Genomic DNA, 18,211 nt, shown 5'->3' on the forward strand with positions numbered 1-18,211 from the left:
CCGGCACTATGTTGACTGGGGGACAAGACTTTTGCCGTGTCATCTCATTCTGGCCACTGATGCTGTGGGATTATGTAAAAGTGAGTTTTTATATGATGTCACAATGGGGCCCACCTTGTTCAAAGATCGAAACCATACATGGGTTGGGCCCCAGACGCACTCCGCGGGGCCCGCCCCTTGGAGATGCTGAAAACGCACCTATATATGGAGAAGGTGAGTTCACATATATAGCCCAAGAACTTTCTCTCCCTTTCCGTTGTGGGATCTTACAATCCGCTCCACTTATGGCCCAGCGTCCTCGCTGGCACATTGTAGACACCATTCTGTCACACCCCGACCCCAATGTGTAAATATTGTCTGATTCTAGGTCTTCTACATTCTTTGAATTTTGTTTTCCAATAGCACTAACCGTGCGCGACCCACTCCACGGGCCCGCCCCTTGGATATGCTGAAAACGTGTTTACATATGGAGAAGGAGAGTTCAAATATATAGCCCAAGAAATTTCTTCCTTTTCGATGTGAGATCTTACAAATTCCCTAGCAAATCCCATTTTAATTAATGTCTTTGTTAAAATTTTATATTTATTTACGTTTGCATCGAACCGTAGATCAACATCTTCACAACACTACTAGGATCATAAATATATTACAAAGGAGATGGGCACCACCTCCACAATGGAGGTGGCGTAAAAATATGCACCATTACCGTTTTTAGAAGGCACTAGGATGTTCCCATTATTTTTCTTACTAGAGGCCAAATTGAAATCAAGGTGGAATTGATAGGGGAAAATTCTGAAACAATCTTTTTTTTTTTTGCCTGAGAGGTAGTTTTCTAATTCAAACCTGGTTGAAATTAAAATTTATTGAAATTTTTTATTGCAATTTATTTTTCCATTCTATTTATAATTAAGGGAATGGAAATATGAATCGCAATAGAATGCTGATTCTGATTCTTGATTCCAACAATCCCAAATGTCCAAACGCCAGAATCATAGGCAAATTTGACACCACTATCTGCTTGGATTGCCAGAATCATTGGATTGCCAGAATCATTGGATTGTCCGAATCATGAGGCAAAATTGACACCTGGCCCACGTAAAGTGGGGAAATGTTGGAAAAAAAAGGGGCAGTGGAATCATTTTTTCTACAAATTAATTATTTTCATGGAATTATTTTTTCCAAATTTTTCCCTTATATGATGCCCGACCGTGAAAATCAAAAGGGCAGGGTTTCAAAAATCAAGGCGCAGGGTTTTGACACCCTGCCCTTTTGATTTTCGCGGTCGGGCATCATATAAAAACTCATATTAAAGGATGGGTGTAGGTCAAATCGTTTGATTTGTCTTTTATTTCATTTTCAAAGAAAAGGCCAATATAGGAGGGGCGAAGATGCAGAGAAAAGGGTGTGGAAATATCATTTCATCATATCCCACCCATTTTAAAAGAGAAAGACTTCTCTTTCCCTGCGACTAGGTAATTCATCGGCAGAACTTTCTTTCGTTACCCACCTTTAAATTAATGGCTCTGCTTGAAAGAGAACCCACTATATATTATTAAACAGAATATTTAAGGAAACTTGAGGAAAGCGCGTTAAGATATCATCTTCCACTTGCTTTAGAAAATCAACACTCAAAATTCACGCGTATTGCCAAACAGTATTCACGGATCCGTGTCTAGTGTGAAAGAGAAGACTTCCACCACTACGTAGCGTTTACTGGGAAGAAGACTTCACCTGTACTTCCTATATATAAGATCAACCCCACTGATATTGGCACTATCATGTTTTTATAATTGCACTAAATCATCTTGACTTTTATTATTTAACAAGGGTTTTTGTTTTTACATAGTGTAAGCCCCTCTAGTCAAGTATTTTTGAAAAAAAAAAATTATTGTACGATTACACCATAGGATGATCCAAACCGTCCATTTGTTGGACGACAACATGGCTAGAATCATCCTATGGAAATGATTTTTTTGGCTAGAAACTATTTAGGTTGTGGCCCATCAAGTAGTGGACATTTTGGATCATGCTATGGTGTAAACAGTAGAGTACTTTTTGAAAATTGCTGAACTATAAAGGCTTTCACCATGTGAAATCTCAATTAACTAGATGTCTAAGTTTATAACAATTCCCAAAAATCTTTTATATGCTAATTAAAAGAGAAAAGACAAGGTGAGTTTGTGCAATCATGGTAGTGCCGATCCCTATAGATCAAAGGACTACTTCAACGGGTCGTGTCATGTGTGGAGCCCAATTCAGGAAAGAGACTAATAACCACATTCCTGTTAAAATTTTGACGAGCCCACCTCTTTTGACGTTGACTTACTATTTATATTATAAATAAAGTCTTTAGAAGATGTAACATTTATTAGACTTGGCTTTCTTCATTTTAGTATAAGTAAGCGTAGCCTCCCTCCTTTCAAAACCACACTCAGTTCTGGTGCAATCTTCTGTTTTAAGAATTCCCATAGCTTTCTTTTCTCCTTTCACAAAAGAGAAAATATGACTTCCAACCCACTTTCATGGTTGCTGCAGCCAGATACAGTCCTCTTGTTCTCCATTACAATTGTTACAATTTCTTGGTTCACATGGATGATCATCAAGTCTAGAAATGGTGCAACCTCCCCGTTGCCGCCCGGCCCACGAGGCCTACCTTTGATAGGTAACCTTCCATTTATCGAACCTGATCTCCACCATTATTTCACCAAATTAACTGGGATCTATGGACCCATCTTCAAGCTCCGAATGGGCAAGAAGATCTTCGTCGTATTGGGTTCCCCGTCCATGGCTAAGGAGGTCCTCAAAGACCATGACACCACCTTTGCCAACCATTATGTAATGTCTGCAGCCCTACTTGCAACATATGGGGGCTCAGACATAGTGTGGAGCCCTTATGGTGCAAGATGGCGTATGCTTCGAAGGGTTTGCATCCAAGAACTTCTCAACTCTGGGAGCCTAGACGCTAGTAGTGGCTTCAGAAGACAACAGGTTCATAACATGTTGAGAGATATATACGCGAAAATTGGAACCCCAGTAGATGTTGGCGAGAAGATAACTCAAACAATCTTCAACAGCATGACCAACACCCTATGGGGTTGTAGCCTAAAGGGAGAAGCAGATAATAATATTGGGGCGGAATTCCGGCAGGTTGTCGCACAAATTGGGAGTCTGATCGGACAGCCCAACATTTCTGATCTCTTTCCTGTTCTAGCAAGGTTTGATATAATGGGTGTTGACCGTAAAATGAAGGGTGCCGTCTCATGGTTTGATCGAATCTTCGAAACTATCCTAGATCAGCGACTGGGAAAAAATAAAGACACCGAGGAGGGAAATGAACATAGCAACCACAAAGATCGCAAGGATTTCCTTGATATCCTTCTCAAGATTAAAGAGCAAGCTGATCCTAAAACGCCCTTGACCATGACTGAAATCAAGGCCCTATTGCTGGTAAACCTCTATCTATATACCCAAAACCGATGATTTAAGGCCCCTATGGAGTTTAGATACCCCTACAAATTATTTACACATGCCTGCTTATATTTCATGCAGATAATTGCTATATGTTCTATGTTACTGCATTGGGCTTATCTTTGTTTATATTGTTTGTGCAGGATCTAGTATTAGGAGGAGTTGACACAAGCTCGACAACGTTAGAATGGGCCATGGCTGAGATGTTAAACAAGCCTGAGACAATTAGGGAAGCGCAAGAGGAATTAGATGCAGTGGTGGGCAAGGACAATGTTATAGAGGATAAACATTTCAGCCAATTGCATTATTTAGATGCAGTGGCAAAAGAAACACTCCGTTTGCATCCACCGAATCCGTTCTTGATCCCTCATAGTCCCAGTGAAGCATGTGTAGTGGGTGGTTACAACATCCCAGAGGGTTCCAGTGTGTTTGTTAACCTTTATGCAATACAGAGGGACCCTTCTATGTGGGAGAATCCCTTGGAGTTCAAACCCGAGAGGTTCTTGACTCCTGGCAACAAATGGGATTATAGAGGCAACGATTTCAATTATTTTCCATTTGGGTCAGGGAGGAGAATATGTCCAGGGATCTCTTTGGCGGAGAGGTCGCTAATATATGTGTTGGGCTCGCTCTTGCATTCCTTTGATTGGAAATTACCAGAGGGGACCAAGTTCAGTCTTTCTGACCAGTTCCTTGGGGTGATAAAGATTAAAAACCCAGTTATGGCTATCCCCACCCCACGATTATCCAACCCAGAGCTCTATGCTTTACATTAATCGAATGACAAGGATAATTCTCTTGTATTCAGTTTTGAATAATATCTACCTTGGAGTGAGTATTACAATATGTAATTTCTTAGTTATGCCTTTTATTCTACCATCTTTTGTACCTATTTCAAATATTTTTAATAAATAAATGTATTTGTTTAATTACTGTGAAGGATAAAATTAGAAAGAGTTACGCTTAATTCAATCACATGCCTTTGGTTGTGAGAGGGATTGTATTATCCTTGAAAGCCTTATTGCGGCTACTGATATTTCCACAACTTTGTTTTGATAATGAGACAAACTCACTGTGTCTTTTCCCTTTTAACCGGCTGCTGCTGAGAGCTTTTGGGGAATTGTAATAGCTTTTGACAGCTGGCTAAATAATAAAAGACAAGGTGAGTTTGTCGCATTATCAAAGCATGGTAGTGGGAATATTAGTAGCCTTAACAAGGTGAGTTTGTCACATTATCAAAGCATACATACCAGTCTATGGACGAAGATTATTCAATTACATATTAAATTAATTAATTCTCCTAGTTCATTAACATGCATCTCCACAATTATGCAATAATAAGTAGTAATAAGCTTTCACATATTAAGCAACCACAATGACAATTATCAATATGCTTAATGTAGCTCACATTCAACATCCAAGTAAAATTGACTAAAAGATCATACCAATGTCTAACAAAGCTGGTGTTGGTTGATTTTCAGTTGATGAGAATTCTTTCAATGGATGCAACCAAGTAATTTTAGCAATCGTGTTAACTAATCACTTGTATTTAGACTTTCTTCTTGATCAAGTTGTCTGTGAGAACTAGAGGAAACAAGATTGGAGCTGAGGCAAATACGGTTATGAAGACGCCACGGTCAATGAGAATGGAATGCCAGATTCATGGTGAAATCAAGAGGAATCACTGGAAAGTTCACTCACCCCCACTCAATCTCTTTCGTATGTGAGCTAAAGGTGTGAAACTACTGATTACTCCAAAAGCTTAAGCTGTTGGAGAAGGCATTATTTTTTCTTTTATACTTAACTCTTCCCTCATGTGTGGCCCCTCTTTCATTGGGTTGGCCTACAGATGGCACATGTGGCCAAACTTTTGGGTTGACCATTGCATTTCGATTTTTGACACCAAGGAGGTTTGAACTCAGGACCTTTGCGCTCTGATACCATGTGAAACTACCGATTACTCCTAAAGCTTAAGCTGTTGGAGAAGGCATTATTTATTCTTTTATACTTTAACACAAGGAAACAAGATTAGGGCTGAGATAAATGGTGCTGAAGATGTCACAGTGGTTGCGAATGGAATGCCAAATTCATGATGAAATCGAGAGGAATGACTAGAAAGTTCATTCACCCATACTCTTTTTCCTCTACAAGATCTGTTACACTGGGCTTTTCTACCAAAACAAAGCATCACCAGAATCCGGTTCGGAGAGTCAATCTGAAATGAATTGGGGTCATTCAGTACACTCGGTTGCCGATCAAAGAGCTCGATCTTCACCATCTCAGCATTGTCAATTGAAGCACGACCTCTACCATCCTAGAATAGTTGAGTTGTTGTCGGTCGTGTCTTTACCACCGAGAGATAGGATACTGAATTGTGGAAAGTGTTCTTCTACGTGAGGTTGTGAGAATGGCTGCCATGTGGGATTTCATTTTTTTTTTGAAATAGCGATTTGTATTGATTAGAATAAAAAGACAAGGGAGCACCCGAGAAGGGGCAACCCAGAGAACAAAAACAAGAAAGAAGAAACAGAGAAGAAGAAGAAAAAATACAATAAAAATAACAAAATTATATTACGGGGGAAGATGATCGAACCAGAGAATACTCTCCCTCCCAACTCCCTGCTTGGCTAACACATCCGCCTTTTCGTTTGCCAACCTCCAAACGTGATTAAAGACAATAGCTGAACCCGCAACAAAATCCCCAATTTCATCAAATAACGCCAAAAATCTCCAAGGAGGAGCTACACCACCCTTCAACCACCGAATGACGTTCAATGAATCCCCTTCAACAATAATATGGTTTAATACTTCTCTACTCAACTTCTTGATCTCAAAATAGGCAGCTTTGACTTCCGCCTCAGAAGAATCACACACACCAATAGGACCAGAAAAAGCCCAAAGTATCTCACCAAACTCATCACGGCAAAGACCGCCCACCCCCGCTGGACCCGGTCTTTGCCATGTGGGATTTCTTGAATAGAAAAATCTTAGCTTTCTACGTGACCTTTTGATAGGTGAACGGTCGGTTTTCTAAGCGGCCTTTTTTTCTCTGAGAGAGAGACGGGGGTGACTTTGTTGATTTTATGAGAGGTGGGATTCTGATTAGAGAGAGACGGGAGTGACTTTGTTGATTTTATGAGAGGCGGGATTCTGATTAGAGAAATACTACTCAAAGTGAAAATGGTGCTGATTTTAAGAGATTTACGAGTTGGAATGTGAAAGGGGCACATAGGACTAAGGGGAGGAAGGGGAGACTGTCCACCTCAGCGGCTAATAGTAAACCCCCATTCTACTATATAATGTAGATTTATATAGGCATGCCTCTGATGTATCATCGATATGTTGGCCAATATATTGTTATATATTGGTGACATTTTAGAAGATTATTTTAAGGTATGATAAGCCATGATATTTTATTCCACTGAGAGAAGAAAAACTACTGAATTTTAATAGTGGGCTTTCTTCCTATTAATGTGATGCATGTTTGGCATGCCATTGGTAAGTTTGCAACTTGGGTTAGGTTTTATCAGACCTGCATCGGCCCGACCCGAAAATAACATGAGTCGGGTTTGGAAATCATGGGTATTAGGTTAGGTCGGGTTTTAGATTGATAAACCCGACTCAATCTTAGGTAGGGTTGGGTTTGAAGAATAAATAGCCGAAACGCGAGGGATTTGCTTTTCACATAAAGTCATTCCACGGCTCACTTTTGCAGGAGAGAAAAGCCACCTCAGATGACTTAAATGATAAGACAAAATCAGGTAAAAAGTGAGCCTGCCTGGCTATGAATTAAATGAATAAGACAAAATCGGGTAAAAAGTGAGCCTGCCTGGCTGTTCTCTCCTTCAAAAGTGAGCCGCGAAATGGCATTCCACGAAATTGCCTAGCAAATCCTGATTATATATTATCTAATCTTTGCTAGGAAGATATACACACATTTTGTGACTCGTGATTATATGGGTGATTAAATTAAGATCCTTCCATCTCCATGGTGTATACTTTTCACATTGACCATGGACATTCATCTATGGACAGCAGCATATCGAGCAGTCACCATATAGGTAATTCTAGGCATTGATCTAATGTTGTATTTTTTGGACATTTTCTATTTATAGTCTAACCTTTAATTTTCTGTCTTCATCTATTTAAATATAACCGCTCGAGAGGATAGCATTCCTCTTTAAATAAATCTCGGATCTCCTTCAAGCGTTGGACTAAATCAATAGTCCATATATTATATCATTTTCAATTGGTTGTTGATAGTAATTTTTATTGGCATTATCCCAATAGTCAAACTCGAGATTTGTTTTAATAGACGCCTTCTGAAACGGTAAACGGGGAGACTCATTCAAGGCTGTAAGGAAGTTTCTTAGCGTGTGGAGACCGTCGTCGGGAAAAGGAAATTCTAATCTTCTGGAAGCCCTTGAAAGAAAGTCTTAATGGAGTGGGTTTTCAAAAGTAGCAAAGTTTGACAGCGTGAATGTCATTTCTCACTTCATCTATGTAATAAAATTTATCAAAGGTAGTATGCATCTTGTTGTATTCCAAAATACGATAACTTACAAATAAAATTCTACTATAAACTCTCTGTTTTTTAAAGTTAAAAGGGCTTTGCTAGGCAATTTTGCAGAGAGCCTTTTCGCAGCTGGTTTTTGCATGCGTGGCTCTTCTCACATGCAAAAGCCAACCGAGAAATGGATTCCCGCAACCTCTTTTTGAAAATCTCTTATTACAGAAATGAAAATAGCATGTCCTCAAAGAGGTTGAATCGTGGTAGGAGATGAGAAGAAAGAAGTACTCTTCCATTCTTCAAAGAGGATTCCCCCTAATGGCCGGTTAGAAAAGAGGACAAGATCACAAGAAACAAAGGACACAATATTGAAGAAAACCCACCATAAGCTGAGGAAGAGCTAGAGAATCACGAAATTGAGTCAGAGGATGATAGACGTCTTGAAACATTAGAGGCATCATTCATCAAGTTCACTTAAGCTATCAATCCCATGGAAAAACAAAATTAACGGGAAGTTGACTACTACGAAATATAGTTTAGCAAGGGGTGAGAGGGGAAAGGAGGAAGCAAGAGGGAGAGACTTGAGAGTGGATGAGTGAAGTGAGGGTGGATGAATGGCTGAAAAATAGGGGGAAATGAACAGCATTTTGATTAGAGTTTATTTTCCCCTGAAAGCAGTCGTTTCTCACCCTCTCTTCACTCCCTCCCTCCATCCCTCCCAAACCTCTCCATCTCCCACCCTCTACTCTATCAATTTATAAGAAAAAGAAACTCTAAAATCTAACTTAAGACCTAAGCAATTAATCTCAGTCATTTATTATAGTAACCTAAATCAAAGTTTTAAACTTGACAAAAATAACCCTTCAAAAGAAATCAAGTAATAGATGTGTACTATGTCTGTAAATCGCTCATAACTTCCCCAAATCATGTCCAGATTGCATGGTCTTTGGCTTGTTAGATTGGAAATCGAAAAACATTTCTAATATACCAAAATCAAACCAAACTATAAATATTTGATGCCTGAAAAGTAAGCTACAAATAAAATGAAGAAAATAAAACTTGAAGAATAATCGACTTGTTCCATGCTTTATAATCAATGACACCCGCACATTCTTGGTAGTTTTCATCTACATTAGTCTACCTTAATTAAAAAAATCTTGTCCTTAAACTCCAAAATATCTAAGAACATTCGTCAATTGAAACTCTCTAGGATCAACGCTTGCTCACTAATCTTAATGACGAACCGATAATCTGTCTTGATCTTTAATTGGATTGAATTCATAAATATACATGGCATGCTTCAATAAATGATCTAATAAAAATGGATTGATATAAACTGATGAAGGAATTGATTTAATATTTTTTCAGTCACCCATCTCTTCCATCTTCATTGATTCACCTAATATGTTGTTAGATCTAATTTCTTTTGATTCTTCATTCATGATTTTATAGGGCATATCAATCATCACTTCAAGTGATTCATTGATCACTCCGTCACCATCAAATGCCAAAAACTCATTATTTCAACTTTTAGCAACAATTAAATATCTATCATCTTAATATTCATCATATATGAGGGTAACTCCCAATCATGGTTTAAAATTTCGGTTTCGGTAACCGTTTCGGACCCCACCAAAAACCGAAATTTCAGTCCGAAATTTGGTAATTTGGTTCCAAATTTCGGACCGAAATTCCGAAATTTTGTAACACTTTTTTTTTTAATAAATAATTTCATTAAATTGAAATTTCACAGAAATTACCGAAATTTGGTAAATGGCGAAAAATTGAATTTTGGGAAATTTCGATTTCGGTCCCCACCGAAATTTCGGATTTTGGTCGAAATTTTAAACCATGCTCCCAATTAATGATTCCTTGCTCTAAGCATGGTTTGAAATTTCGGTTTCGGCATATATTTCGGACCTAGCCAAAATCGAAATTTCAGCCGAAATCCCAAAATTTCGGCCGAAATTCAATAAGGAGGAGCGAAATGTAGGTCTTTTGGGCTGAAATTTCAGTAATTTTGGCTGAAATTTTGTAAAGGAATAAAAAATTAATATTTTTTGTAAAATTTTACCGAAATTACCGAAATTTGGTACATTTCGGTAATTTCGGATTTCGGTCATTTCAGTTTCAGTGTTGACCGAAATCCGAAATTTCGGTCCGAAAATTTGGATCTTGGTCAAAATTTAAAACCACGGCTCTAAGTAATAATACAATACTTTCATGTCTGGTATTGCCTCTCACAATAAGCAACTCTACTTTGAAGTGATCAAAGATACTCTATTGCCATCGAGAATCCATACAAAGAAAAGGGGCCATTCGATCACTATCGAAGGAGATGGTAGGAAATACAATACTTTGATCACTGTCGAAGGAGATGAAATTTACTTTGATCATGTTGAAGTTGAGTTTCTCAGAGCGAAACTAGAAAATACTCTTGTAGGGTCTAATCCTTGAAACCAAAAGTTCTCAATGAACTTAAAAGCTTAAAGACGACCTAAACAACCAATATAAGTTGTTCTAAAGTAATCTAAATAAAAGTTAAAAACTTGACAAAAATAACCCTAAAAAGGAAATTTATTAATAGATATGTACGAAGTCCGTAAATTGTTTATAACTTCTTCAAATCATGTACAAATCAAGTGTTCTGGGGCTCGTTAGATAGGTAATCTAAAATTCTTCCTAATGATTCTAAAATCCAACCAAATGAAAAGATTTGATACCTAAAAATTAGGCTACAAATAAAATGACGAAAATATAACTTGAAGAATAATCGACTTGTTCCACGCTTTTTACTCAATGACAAACTGCACACTCTTAGTAGTTTTCTCTTGCATTACTACTGATATTCCCACCACCATGTTGTGATAATGATATGAACTCATATTGTCTTTTATTATTTAGCCAGCTGTAAAAAGGTATTACAATTCCTAAAAGGGAAGTGATATATCTGCCCCTTTTAATTACTTGGGACACCCAGCAGCAGTGTACGTGGCAATCAGCCCCATTGAATCCTTACATCAGCCCCTCTGCAGTCATTGATACACTGTTGCTGGGTGTCCCAAGCGAAGTCAAGAGTTTTCTTGAAAGGGGGCAAATTTGCTTGAGGGTGGGGGCCAAGAGGATGTCTGTTGTAGCATGTTAAGGGTACAACAGGTTAAGGGCCCACCGCTTTACACTGCACTTCATATTTTGATGTAATGGGGCCCACTATTTACACCATGGGTGGAGTCCACTATTTTACACCCATGCATAGCATGGCCCAAGAATGCTAGTGTTTTAATAAATTCCAAGCCCTTCTAAAATAAAATAAAATAGAATTGCTTTTTACTTTGAAATTTTCAATAATTCCTAAAATTTTACATGTTGCGATGCATGTGAAGTATTATATTTTTTTAAAAGTTACTATGAGGCCCACTTAATAGGATAATCCAAATAGTTCATTTGTTGGGGCTACAACATAAATAGGCTACACCATGTAAATCATCTCCACAAGATCATCCTAACCCTCCAATCTATAGAGGTTTCTATAACAAGCAATCTAATGGACTATTAATTTACACGTATATAAAATGTCATTGGGGTGCTAGTAAAAGGGGATTACGTTTTGCAAGATAGAGATGAAATTATTTGTTGTGAGTCTTGTGACACCTCCACAAAAGAAAAGGTAGTGAACTCGTATCCTCACAAAATTTAAAAATACCATCTCTTTTTTACTTTTGCCCTCAAACCTCATTATTACATGTACCTTTACTTTTTTTTTGCCTTCTGCCCCTGTTCACTTGTTTTCCCGGAAAAGGAAAAGAAAAGGTTTCCCGGGAATCTGACGTGGCATTAGGAAAAGAAATCCAGGGAAATTGTGCAGGAAAAGGTTTCCCGCGCCTGTTCACTTGCGCAGGAACTGTGCAGGAAAAGGTTTCCCGAGAAACTGCTTGCCCACTTTTTTCACTAGTTTTCCTGGGAAAGCAAATCCGACCAAAATAAAGGGAAAATGAATCTCACACTTGTGACGAAAGACTCATTTCCACATCATTTTTCCTAATTTCCATGTCAGATGTGACATTTTCCACCTAGGCTCCTTCAAAATCCCGTGAAGACAAGTGAACATGCGAATTTTAGCTTTCTCGGGAAAAAGGGGGTGTTTTCCCGGGATTTGGTCTCCCGGGAACACGAGTGAACAGAGCCTTAATGTAGAATTTCCTTTTCTTTTGGTATTTTTTACTTGGTCAGAGGAAAATAAAAAAAAATGAAGACTTTAGTTGGTAAAGAGAGAAACAGGAGGGCATTAGAAAGAGGGAAGCAAGGTTTTTAATTTCGGTTTCGGTACCTATTTCGGACCCCACCAAAATCTGAAATTTCGGTCCGAAATTTGGTATTGAGCTTTGAAATTTGGAACCGAAATTCCGAAATTTTGTAACATTTATTTATTTATTTTTAAATGCCATTTTCTCAAAATTTCGAACCAAAATTTCGGACCGAAATTCTGAAATTTTGGGAAATTTCGGTTTCGGTCCCCACCGAAATTTCGGATTTCAGTCGAAATTTAAAACCATGGAGGGAAGGGGACCAAGGGGTGCAATTGCCCATACCAAACAGGTACTCAGGAAAATTTTCAGATTCTTAGGGGGGCAAGTGCCCCCTCTTGACCACCCACACACCCCCCCCACAAGATCCGCCCATGCTCCAAAGTAACCAAAAGAGGCGGATATATCACTTCCCTTCCTAAAATGCTCTCAACAAGGGAAAAGACAAAGTGGGGTTTGTCTCATTATCAAAACAAAGTAGTATATAGATCAGTGGTCATAATAAGGCTTTGAATGATAAATGCAATCCCTCTAACAATGAAAGGAATGTAAGAGAATTAAGTGAAACTCTTTCTAATCTGATCCTTCAGAATAATTAAACAAATATATCAATTTATTAAAAATAGTAGAAATAGATGCAAAAGATGACAGAACAAAAGGCATAACTAAAAAATTACATATTGACATGCTCATTACAAGGTAGATATACTGTTTAGAACGAAAAAACAATAGCATCATCTATGGTATTTCGATTAGTGTAAAGCATAGAGCTCTAGATTAGATAATCGTGGGGTGGGGATGGCCATAATCGGGTTTGCAATCTTTATTACCCCAAGGTACTTGTCGGAAAGGTTGAGCTTGGTCCCCTCTGGTAAACTCCAATCAAAGGAATGCAAGAGTGAACCCAATACATATATTAGCGACCTCTCTGCCAAAGAGATCCCTGGACATATTCTCCTCCCTGACCCAAATGGGAAATAATTGTAATCGTTGCCTCTATAATCCCATTTGTTGTCGGGAGTCAAGAACCTCTCGGGTTTAAACTCTAAGGGATTCTCCCACAGAGAAGGGTCCCTCTGTATTGCATAAAGGTTAACAAAGACACTGGAACCCTTTGGGATGGTGTAACCACCCACAACACATGTTTCACTAGGAGTGTGAGGGATCAAAAACGGATTCGGTGGATGCAAACGTAATGTTTCTTTTGCCACTGCATCTAAATAATGCAATTTGCTTAAATGATGATCCTCTATAACGTTGTCCTTGCCCACTACTGCATCTAATTCCTCTTGAGCTTTCCTAATTGTCTCGGGCTTGTGCAGCATCTCCGCCATGCCCCACTCTAAAGTAGTCGAGCTTGTGTCAACTCCTCCTAATACTAGATCCTACACAAACGAATGAAACAAAGATTAGTCTTAGGCAATAACTTTGAACATAGATAGTATTACAATTATTTGAGTGTAAGATGAGCAAACAAGAATATATGTACATAATTAGTAGGGGTATTGAAACTCCATAGAGATAATTAGGGATAGATATAAAGTATTACCACTAATAAGGCCTTGATTTCGGTCATGGACAAGGGCGTTCTTGGATCTGCTTGCTCCTTAATCTTGAGAAGGATATCAAGGAAATCCATTTGATCTTTGTATATGCTATTCTCATTTTCCTCCTCGTCTTTATCTCTTTTCAACCGTTGATCTAGGATAGTATCGAAAATTCGATCGAACCATGAAATGGCACCCTTCATTTTATGCTCCACACCCATTATATCGAACCTTGCCAAGACAGGAAAGAGATCAGAAATGTTGGGTAGTCCTATCATAGTCCCAATTTGTGCAACAACCTGTCGAAACTCATACGCAGCACCTGTATCTGATCCTCCCTTAAGGGTGCTACCCCATAGAGTGTTGGTCATACTGTTGAAGATTACTTGAGTTATCTTCTCACCGACATCGACTGGAGTTCCAGTTTTGGCATATACATCGCTCAACATCTGGTGAACCTGTTGTCGTCTGAAGCCACTACTAGCATCGAGGCTCCCGGCATTGAGAAGTTCTTGGATGCAAACCCTTCGAAGCTTACGCCATTTTGAACCGTAGGGGCTCCACACTATGTCTGAGCCCCCATATGTAGCAACAAGTGCTGCACGCATTTCATAATGGTTGGCAAAGGTGGTGTCATGGTCTTTGAGGACCTCCTTAGCCATGGACGGAGAACCCAATACGACGAAGATCTTCTTACCCATTCGGAGCTTGAAGATGGGCCCATAGATCCCACTTAATTTGCTGAAATAACGATGGAGCTCGGGTTCGATAAATGGAAAATTGCCTATCAAAGGTAAGCCTCGTGGGCCCGGCGGCAATGGTGATGTTGCTTCCTTTCTCGACTTCCTAATCATCCATGTGAGCCAAGAAATTGTAACGATTGCAATTGATAACAAGAGGACTGAATCCATATTTTCTTCAAAAATAAGAACGCAGCAAATTGATTATGGTTGTGAAAAGAGGCAACCGCAATTTATACTACAAAAGAAAGCCAATCCAAATAAACTTGTACATATAGTAAAGATTTGTTATATATGAAGAAAAAATCGTACGTGATCAAGACATACTGCCACATCAAATATTTAATAGAAATTTGGTTATTAGTCTCTCTCCTAATTATGGCTCTACATGTGACACATGTGAGTAAGGGTGGCAATCCAACCGATACCGAACCAAAACCGAACCAAAAATTCGGTTTCGATTCAAATTTCGGTTCGGTTTCGATTCGGTAGAAACAAACAGATTCAAATTTCAAACCGAACCGAAACCAAACCGTTGCCCCCGATTTTCAAAGATTATGAGTAAGGGGTGGCGAGATTGGGCGAACCGAACCGAAAATTCACTTTTGGTCCGGTTTCAGTTCGGTAGAACCAAACCGATTCAAATTGCAAACCGAATTGAAACCAAACCGTTGCCCCCAATTTCCAAAGATTATGAGTAAGGAGTGGCGAGATTGGCCGAACCGAACAGAAAATTCAGTTTTTGTCCGGTTGCGGTTTGGTTGAACCAAACCGATTCAAATTTCGGTTTGGTTCGGTTTGGGGGTCAAACAGAAACCGAAACCGAACCATTGCCACCCTTACATCTGAGCAAGCAGCCCTTTGATAGAATAAACACATATCGGGCCTGTGCCGTTGGTCAAGTTGACACAATAATCCTAGCCATTTGATCGTTTAGGTACTTGAATTGACTAAGGGTTTAAATATCAGAAAACAGTGTTAATATATCAATATCTTCAATTGGTAGACACGCAACGAGTCTCGTGTGTTGATATGGACACAGCAACCCCTCAAAACTTAGAAATGGACACACGAAAAAAAAAACAGGGGGAAAACACAACCACATGTACGGTGCGTGTGCAATGGACGCCGCCTTATTCAAAGATCCAAACCATTCATTTGTTGGGCTCTAGCGTAAGTGTTGGGACTCTTAACAGGGTAGAACTCGCCCCTAAAAGGTAGCGGTTAGAGGGAGGGTGCCCATCCCTTATAAGCAAATCCACATCCATTGACTTTTCCAATGTGGGACTATTTTTGCTTTAACGTGGAACCCCCAACAATCTCCCCCTCCACGTGGAAGCAACGTGGACAATCTCGCCCATCCACGAGGGTGCAACGTGGGAAGTACAAGATCTACCCCGAGGGATTATTCCGTCCTCGCAGGCATTATTGGGGTTACTGAGATCTTCACTGAAGGAAATTCCCGCCCTCGGAAGCAAACCGGGGTTGCCACGCCCTAGCTCTTATACTACTTGTTGGGACTCTTAACAGGGTAGAACTCGCCCTTAAAAGCTAGCTATTAGAGGGAGGGTGCCCATCCCTTATAAGCAAATCCACATCCATTGACTTTTCCAATGTGGGACTATTTTTGCTTTCATGTGGAACCCCCAACAGTAAGTTGTGCCTCAAAAATCATCTCAATAGGATGATTGTAGCCCTCTGATTTGTAAAGGGATGGCTCATAGGTGAGCTTTTATTTAAAAAAATAAAGTCGGACTCACCTTGCTATATTCTGAATGGTACGACCTACCTTGTTTGAACATCCAAACCACTCATTTATTGGGGCCCAGCATAAATGAGTTGTGCTTGAAATCATTTCCACCTTATGACCTAGAGAGGGAATGGCAGATAGCTGCGCGTGTTTGTTTTAAAAATTAAGTGCAGACCACTCTACCTTATTTGAAGATCCAAACCATTTCTTTGTTGGGCCCCAACGTAAATGGGTTGTGCCTCAAAAAAACATCTCAATGGGATGAACTTAGCCCTCTGATTTGTGAAGGGACGACACATAAGTGCACGTATTTTTAAAAACTAGCAGGACCCACCTTGTCTGAATATCCAAACCATTCATTTGTTGGGCCCAAAGTAAATGGGTTGTGCTCCAAAAATTGTCTCCCGAGGATAATTCTAATCCTAGGTATGTAGATGGCAGCACATTAGGTGCTTGTATTTTTTTTAAAATGCAACGTACATAGCCCATCACCTAGTTCGAAAATCCAAATCATTCATTTATAAGGCCCCAGAGTGGATGTGCCTCGAAAATCATCTCCATATATAGGATGATTTAATCCTAAGGTCTGTAGAGAGACAACACATTACAAAACCTTAATTGATCGAGGGTTAGGATCATCTTCTGGAGATGATTTTCAAGACATACATCGAGACCCGACCAATGAATGGTTATGATATGCGAATAAGGTTGAGTGGAGCCTTTTTTTTATTTTAAAAATATCCGCACAGACATCATAAAAAAATTGAAAATATAGACATAAGAAAAAAAAATAAGGAAAAATGTGGACAAAACTGCCGGGCAAAATCTGATAAGATCACGCTCAAAGAGATGAAAAATTACAAAAGAAGCAAACCACAAGACGCGCACACCAAGATTGTACATGGTTCAACCAAGATGCATAAGTCCACCGGAGAGATCACGATCTTCACTATTAGAAATCAAAATACAGGGATTACAACAGGATTAACCTGAAAACTGCAACCCTTTCTCTTTCTTCTCCGTCAAAAGTGTACACAAGAGCAACCCAAGAGAAAAAGATCACTTATGTTTCTCATCACAAGAAAAAACCAAGAAAACTCCTTCTACTCTCACTTTACATGGAGATCGAGATGATCAAGTACACTGCAACCACTAAAAATACACAGAATAAATCAAAGTGAAAGGAAATCGAAGGTTTCCAAAATCACTCTTGAAAGTTGCTCTTCTTATGTGATGGAAAGAGACAAATGATCCAACCACTCAATCCATGATCTCATCAATCCAGTGAGCAAACCTCCAAGGATGGTAAATGTCACGCCCCAAACCAAGGTCCCTGTAATAGTGCAACATGCCCACAAACACAACCAACCATATGGGCATGCAAGGCCAGATTAACAACTATCACTTATCAAAATTTCAGAGCAACTAGCAGAAAAGCATTTAATTATCCAAAAGAAATCCATAAACTATCCAAGATATTAGATATATCCACGGGCCAATTGCTCGACATACGACGACAATGTAAAAGAAAATCCCTACCAACTACATAAAGTAGATGTCTACGACTAATGAAATATATAATTCCCCAACCGACTACCGGAGCTATAAAACAAACTATAATTTTCTAATGCAAACTAATCCTTTCCTCAGGCCCAATCCCGCGATCTACTAAGCTATTCTTCTATATCTATAAACATATAAGACAATCTGGAATGAGCTTTTACCCTCAATACACAATACATAACAAGGATTCTATATAAGATAGATCAAGTACACAAGGACAAAAGCATAAGACTGCAACAGTTACTTGAAAACACGCAATGTATCATGGCATAAAAATGAGAGCAACATAAAATACAACTTGTAAATAATCAACAAGTTTTCATGATACA

The 18,211-nt window shown here is 39.0% G+C and overlaps 2 protein-coding genes across 2 annotated transcripts; one reads left to right on the plus strand and one right to left on the minus strand.

The window, feature by feature from the left end:
* Positions 1-2,410: 2,410 nt before the first annotated feature.
* Positions 2,411-4,397, plus strand: LOC143855061 (flavonoid 3'-monooxygenase CYP75B137-like). Its single transcript, XM_077365228.1, has 2 exons — positions 2,411-3,447; positions 3,612-4,397. The coding sequence occupies exons 1-2, from the start codon at positions 2,503-2,505 to the stop codon at positions 4,242-4,244; spliced, it is 1,578 nt and encodes a 525-aa protein (XP_077221343.1). The 5' UTR covers positions 2,411-2,502; the 3' UTR covers positions 4,245-4,397.
* Positions 4,398-12,874: 8,477 nt separating this feature from the next.
* LOC143854559 (cytochrome P450 monooxygenase 76AD131-like) lies at positions 12,875-14,815 on the minus strand. Its single transcript, XM_077364587.1, has 2 exons — positions 13,832-14,815; positions 12,875-13,667 (listed from the first exon to the last, which is right to left on the minus strand). Exons 1-2 carry the CDS (start codon positions 14,738-14,740, stop codon positions 13,035-13,037), a joined length of 1,542 nt encoding a protein of 513 aa, XP_077220702.1. The 5' UTR covers positions 14,741-14,815; the 3' UTR covers positions 12,875-13,034.
* Between the last annotated feature and the right edge of the window lie 3,396 nt (positions 14,816-18,211).

The sequence above is a fragment of the Tasmannia lanceolata genome, unplaced genomic scaffold (genome assembly GCF_043159265.1).
Source record: "Tasmannia lanceolata isolate RefF3 unplaced genomic scaffold, GAP_Taslan_0.1 ptg000020l, whole genome shotgun sequence".
Classification (NCBI taxonomy): Eukaryota; Viridiplantae; Streptophyta; class Magnoliopsida; order Canellales; family Winteraceae; genus Tasmannia; species Tasmannia lanceolata.

Coding starts and splice junctions, on each gene's coding strand:
- LOC143855061 (XM_077365228.1), top strand. CDS start 2,503: ATGACTTCCAACCCACTTTCATGGTTGCTGCAGCCAGATACAGTCCTC. Junction 3,448..3,611: donor AAATCAAGGCCCTATTGCTG/GTAAACCTCTAT, acceptor TTGTTTGTGCAG/GATCTAGTATTAGGAGGAGT.
- LOC143854559 (XM_077364587.1), bottom strand. CDS start 14,740: ATGGATTCAGTCCTCTTGTTATCAATTGCAATCGTTACAATTTCTTGG. Junction 13,668..13,831: donor AAATCAAGGCCTTATTAGTG/GTAATACTTTAT, acceptor TCGTTTGTGTAG/GATCTAGTATTAGGAGGAGT.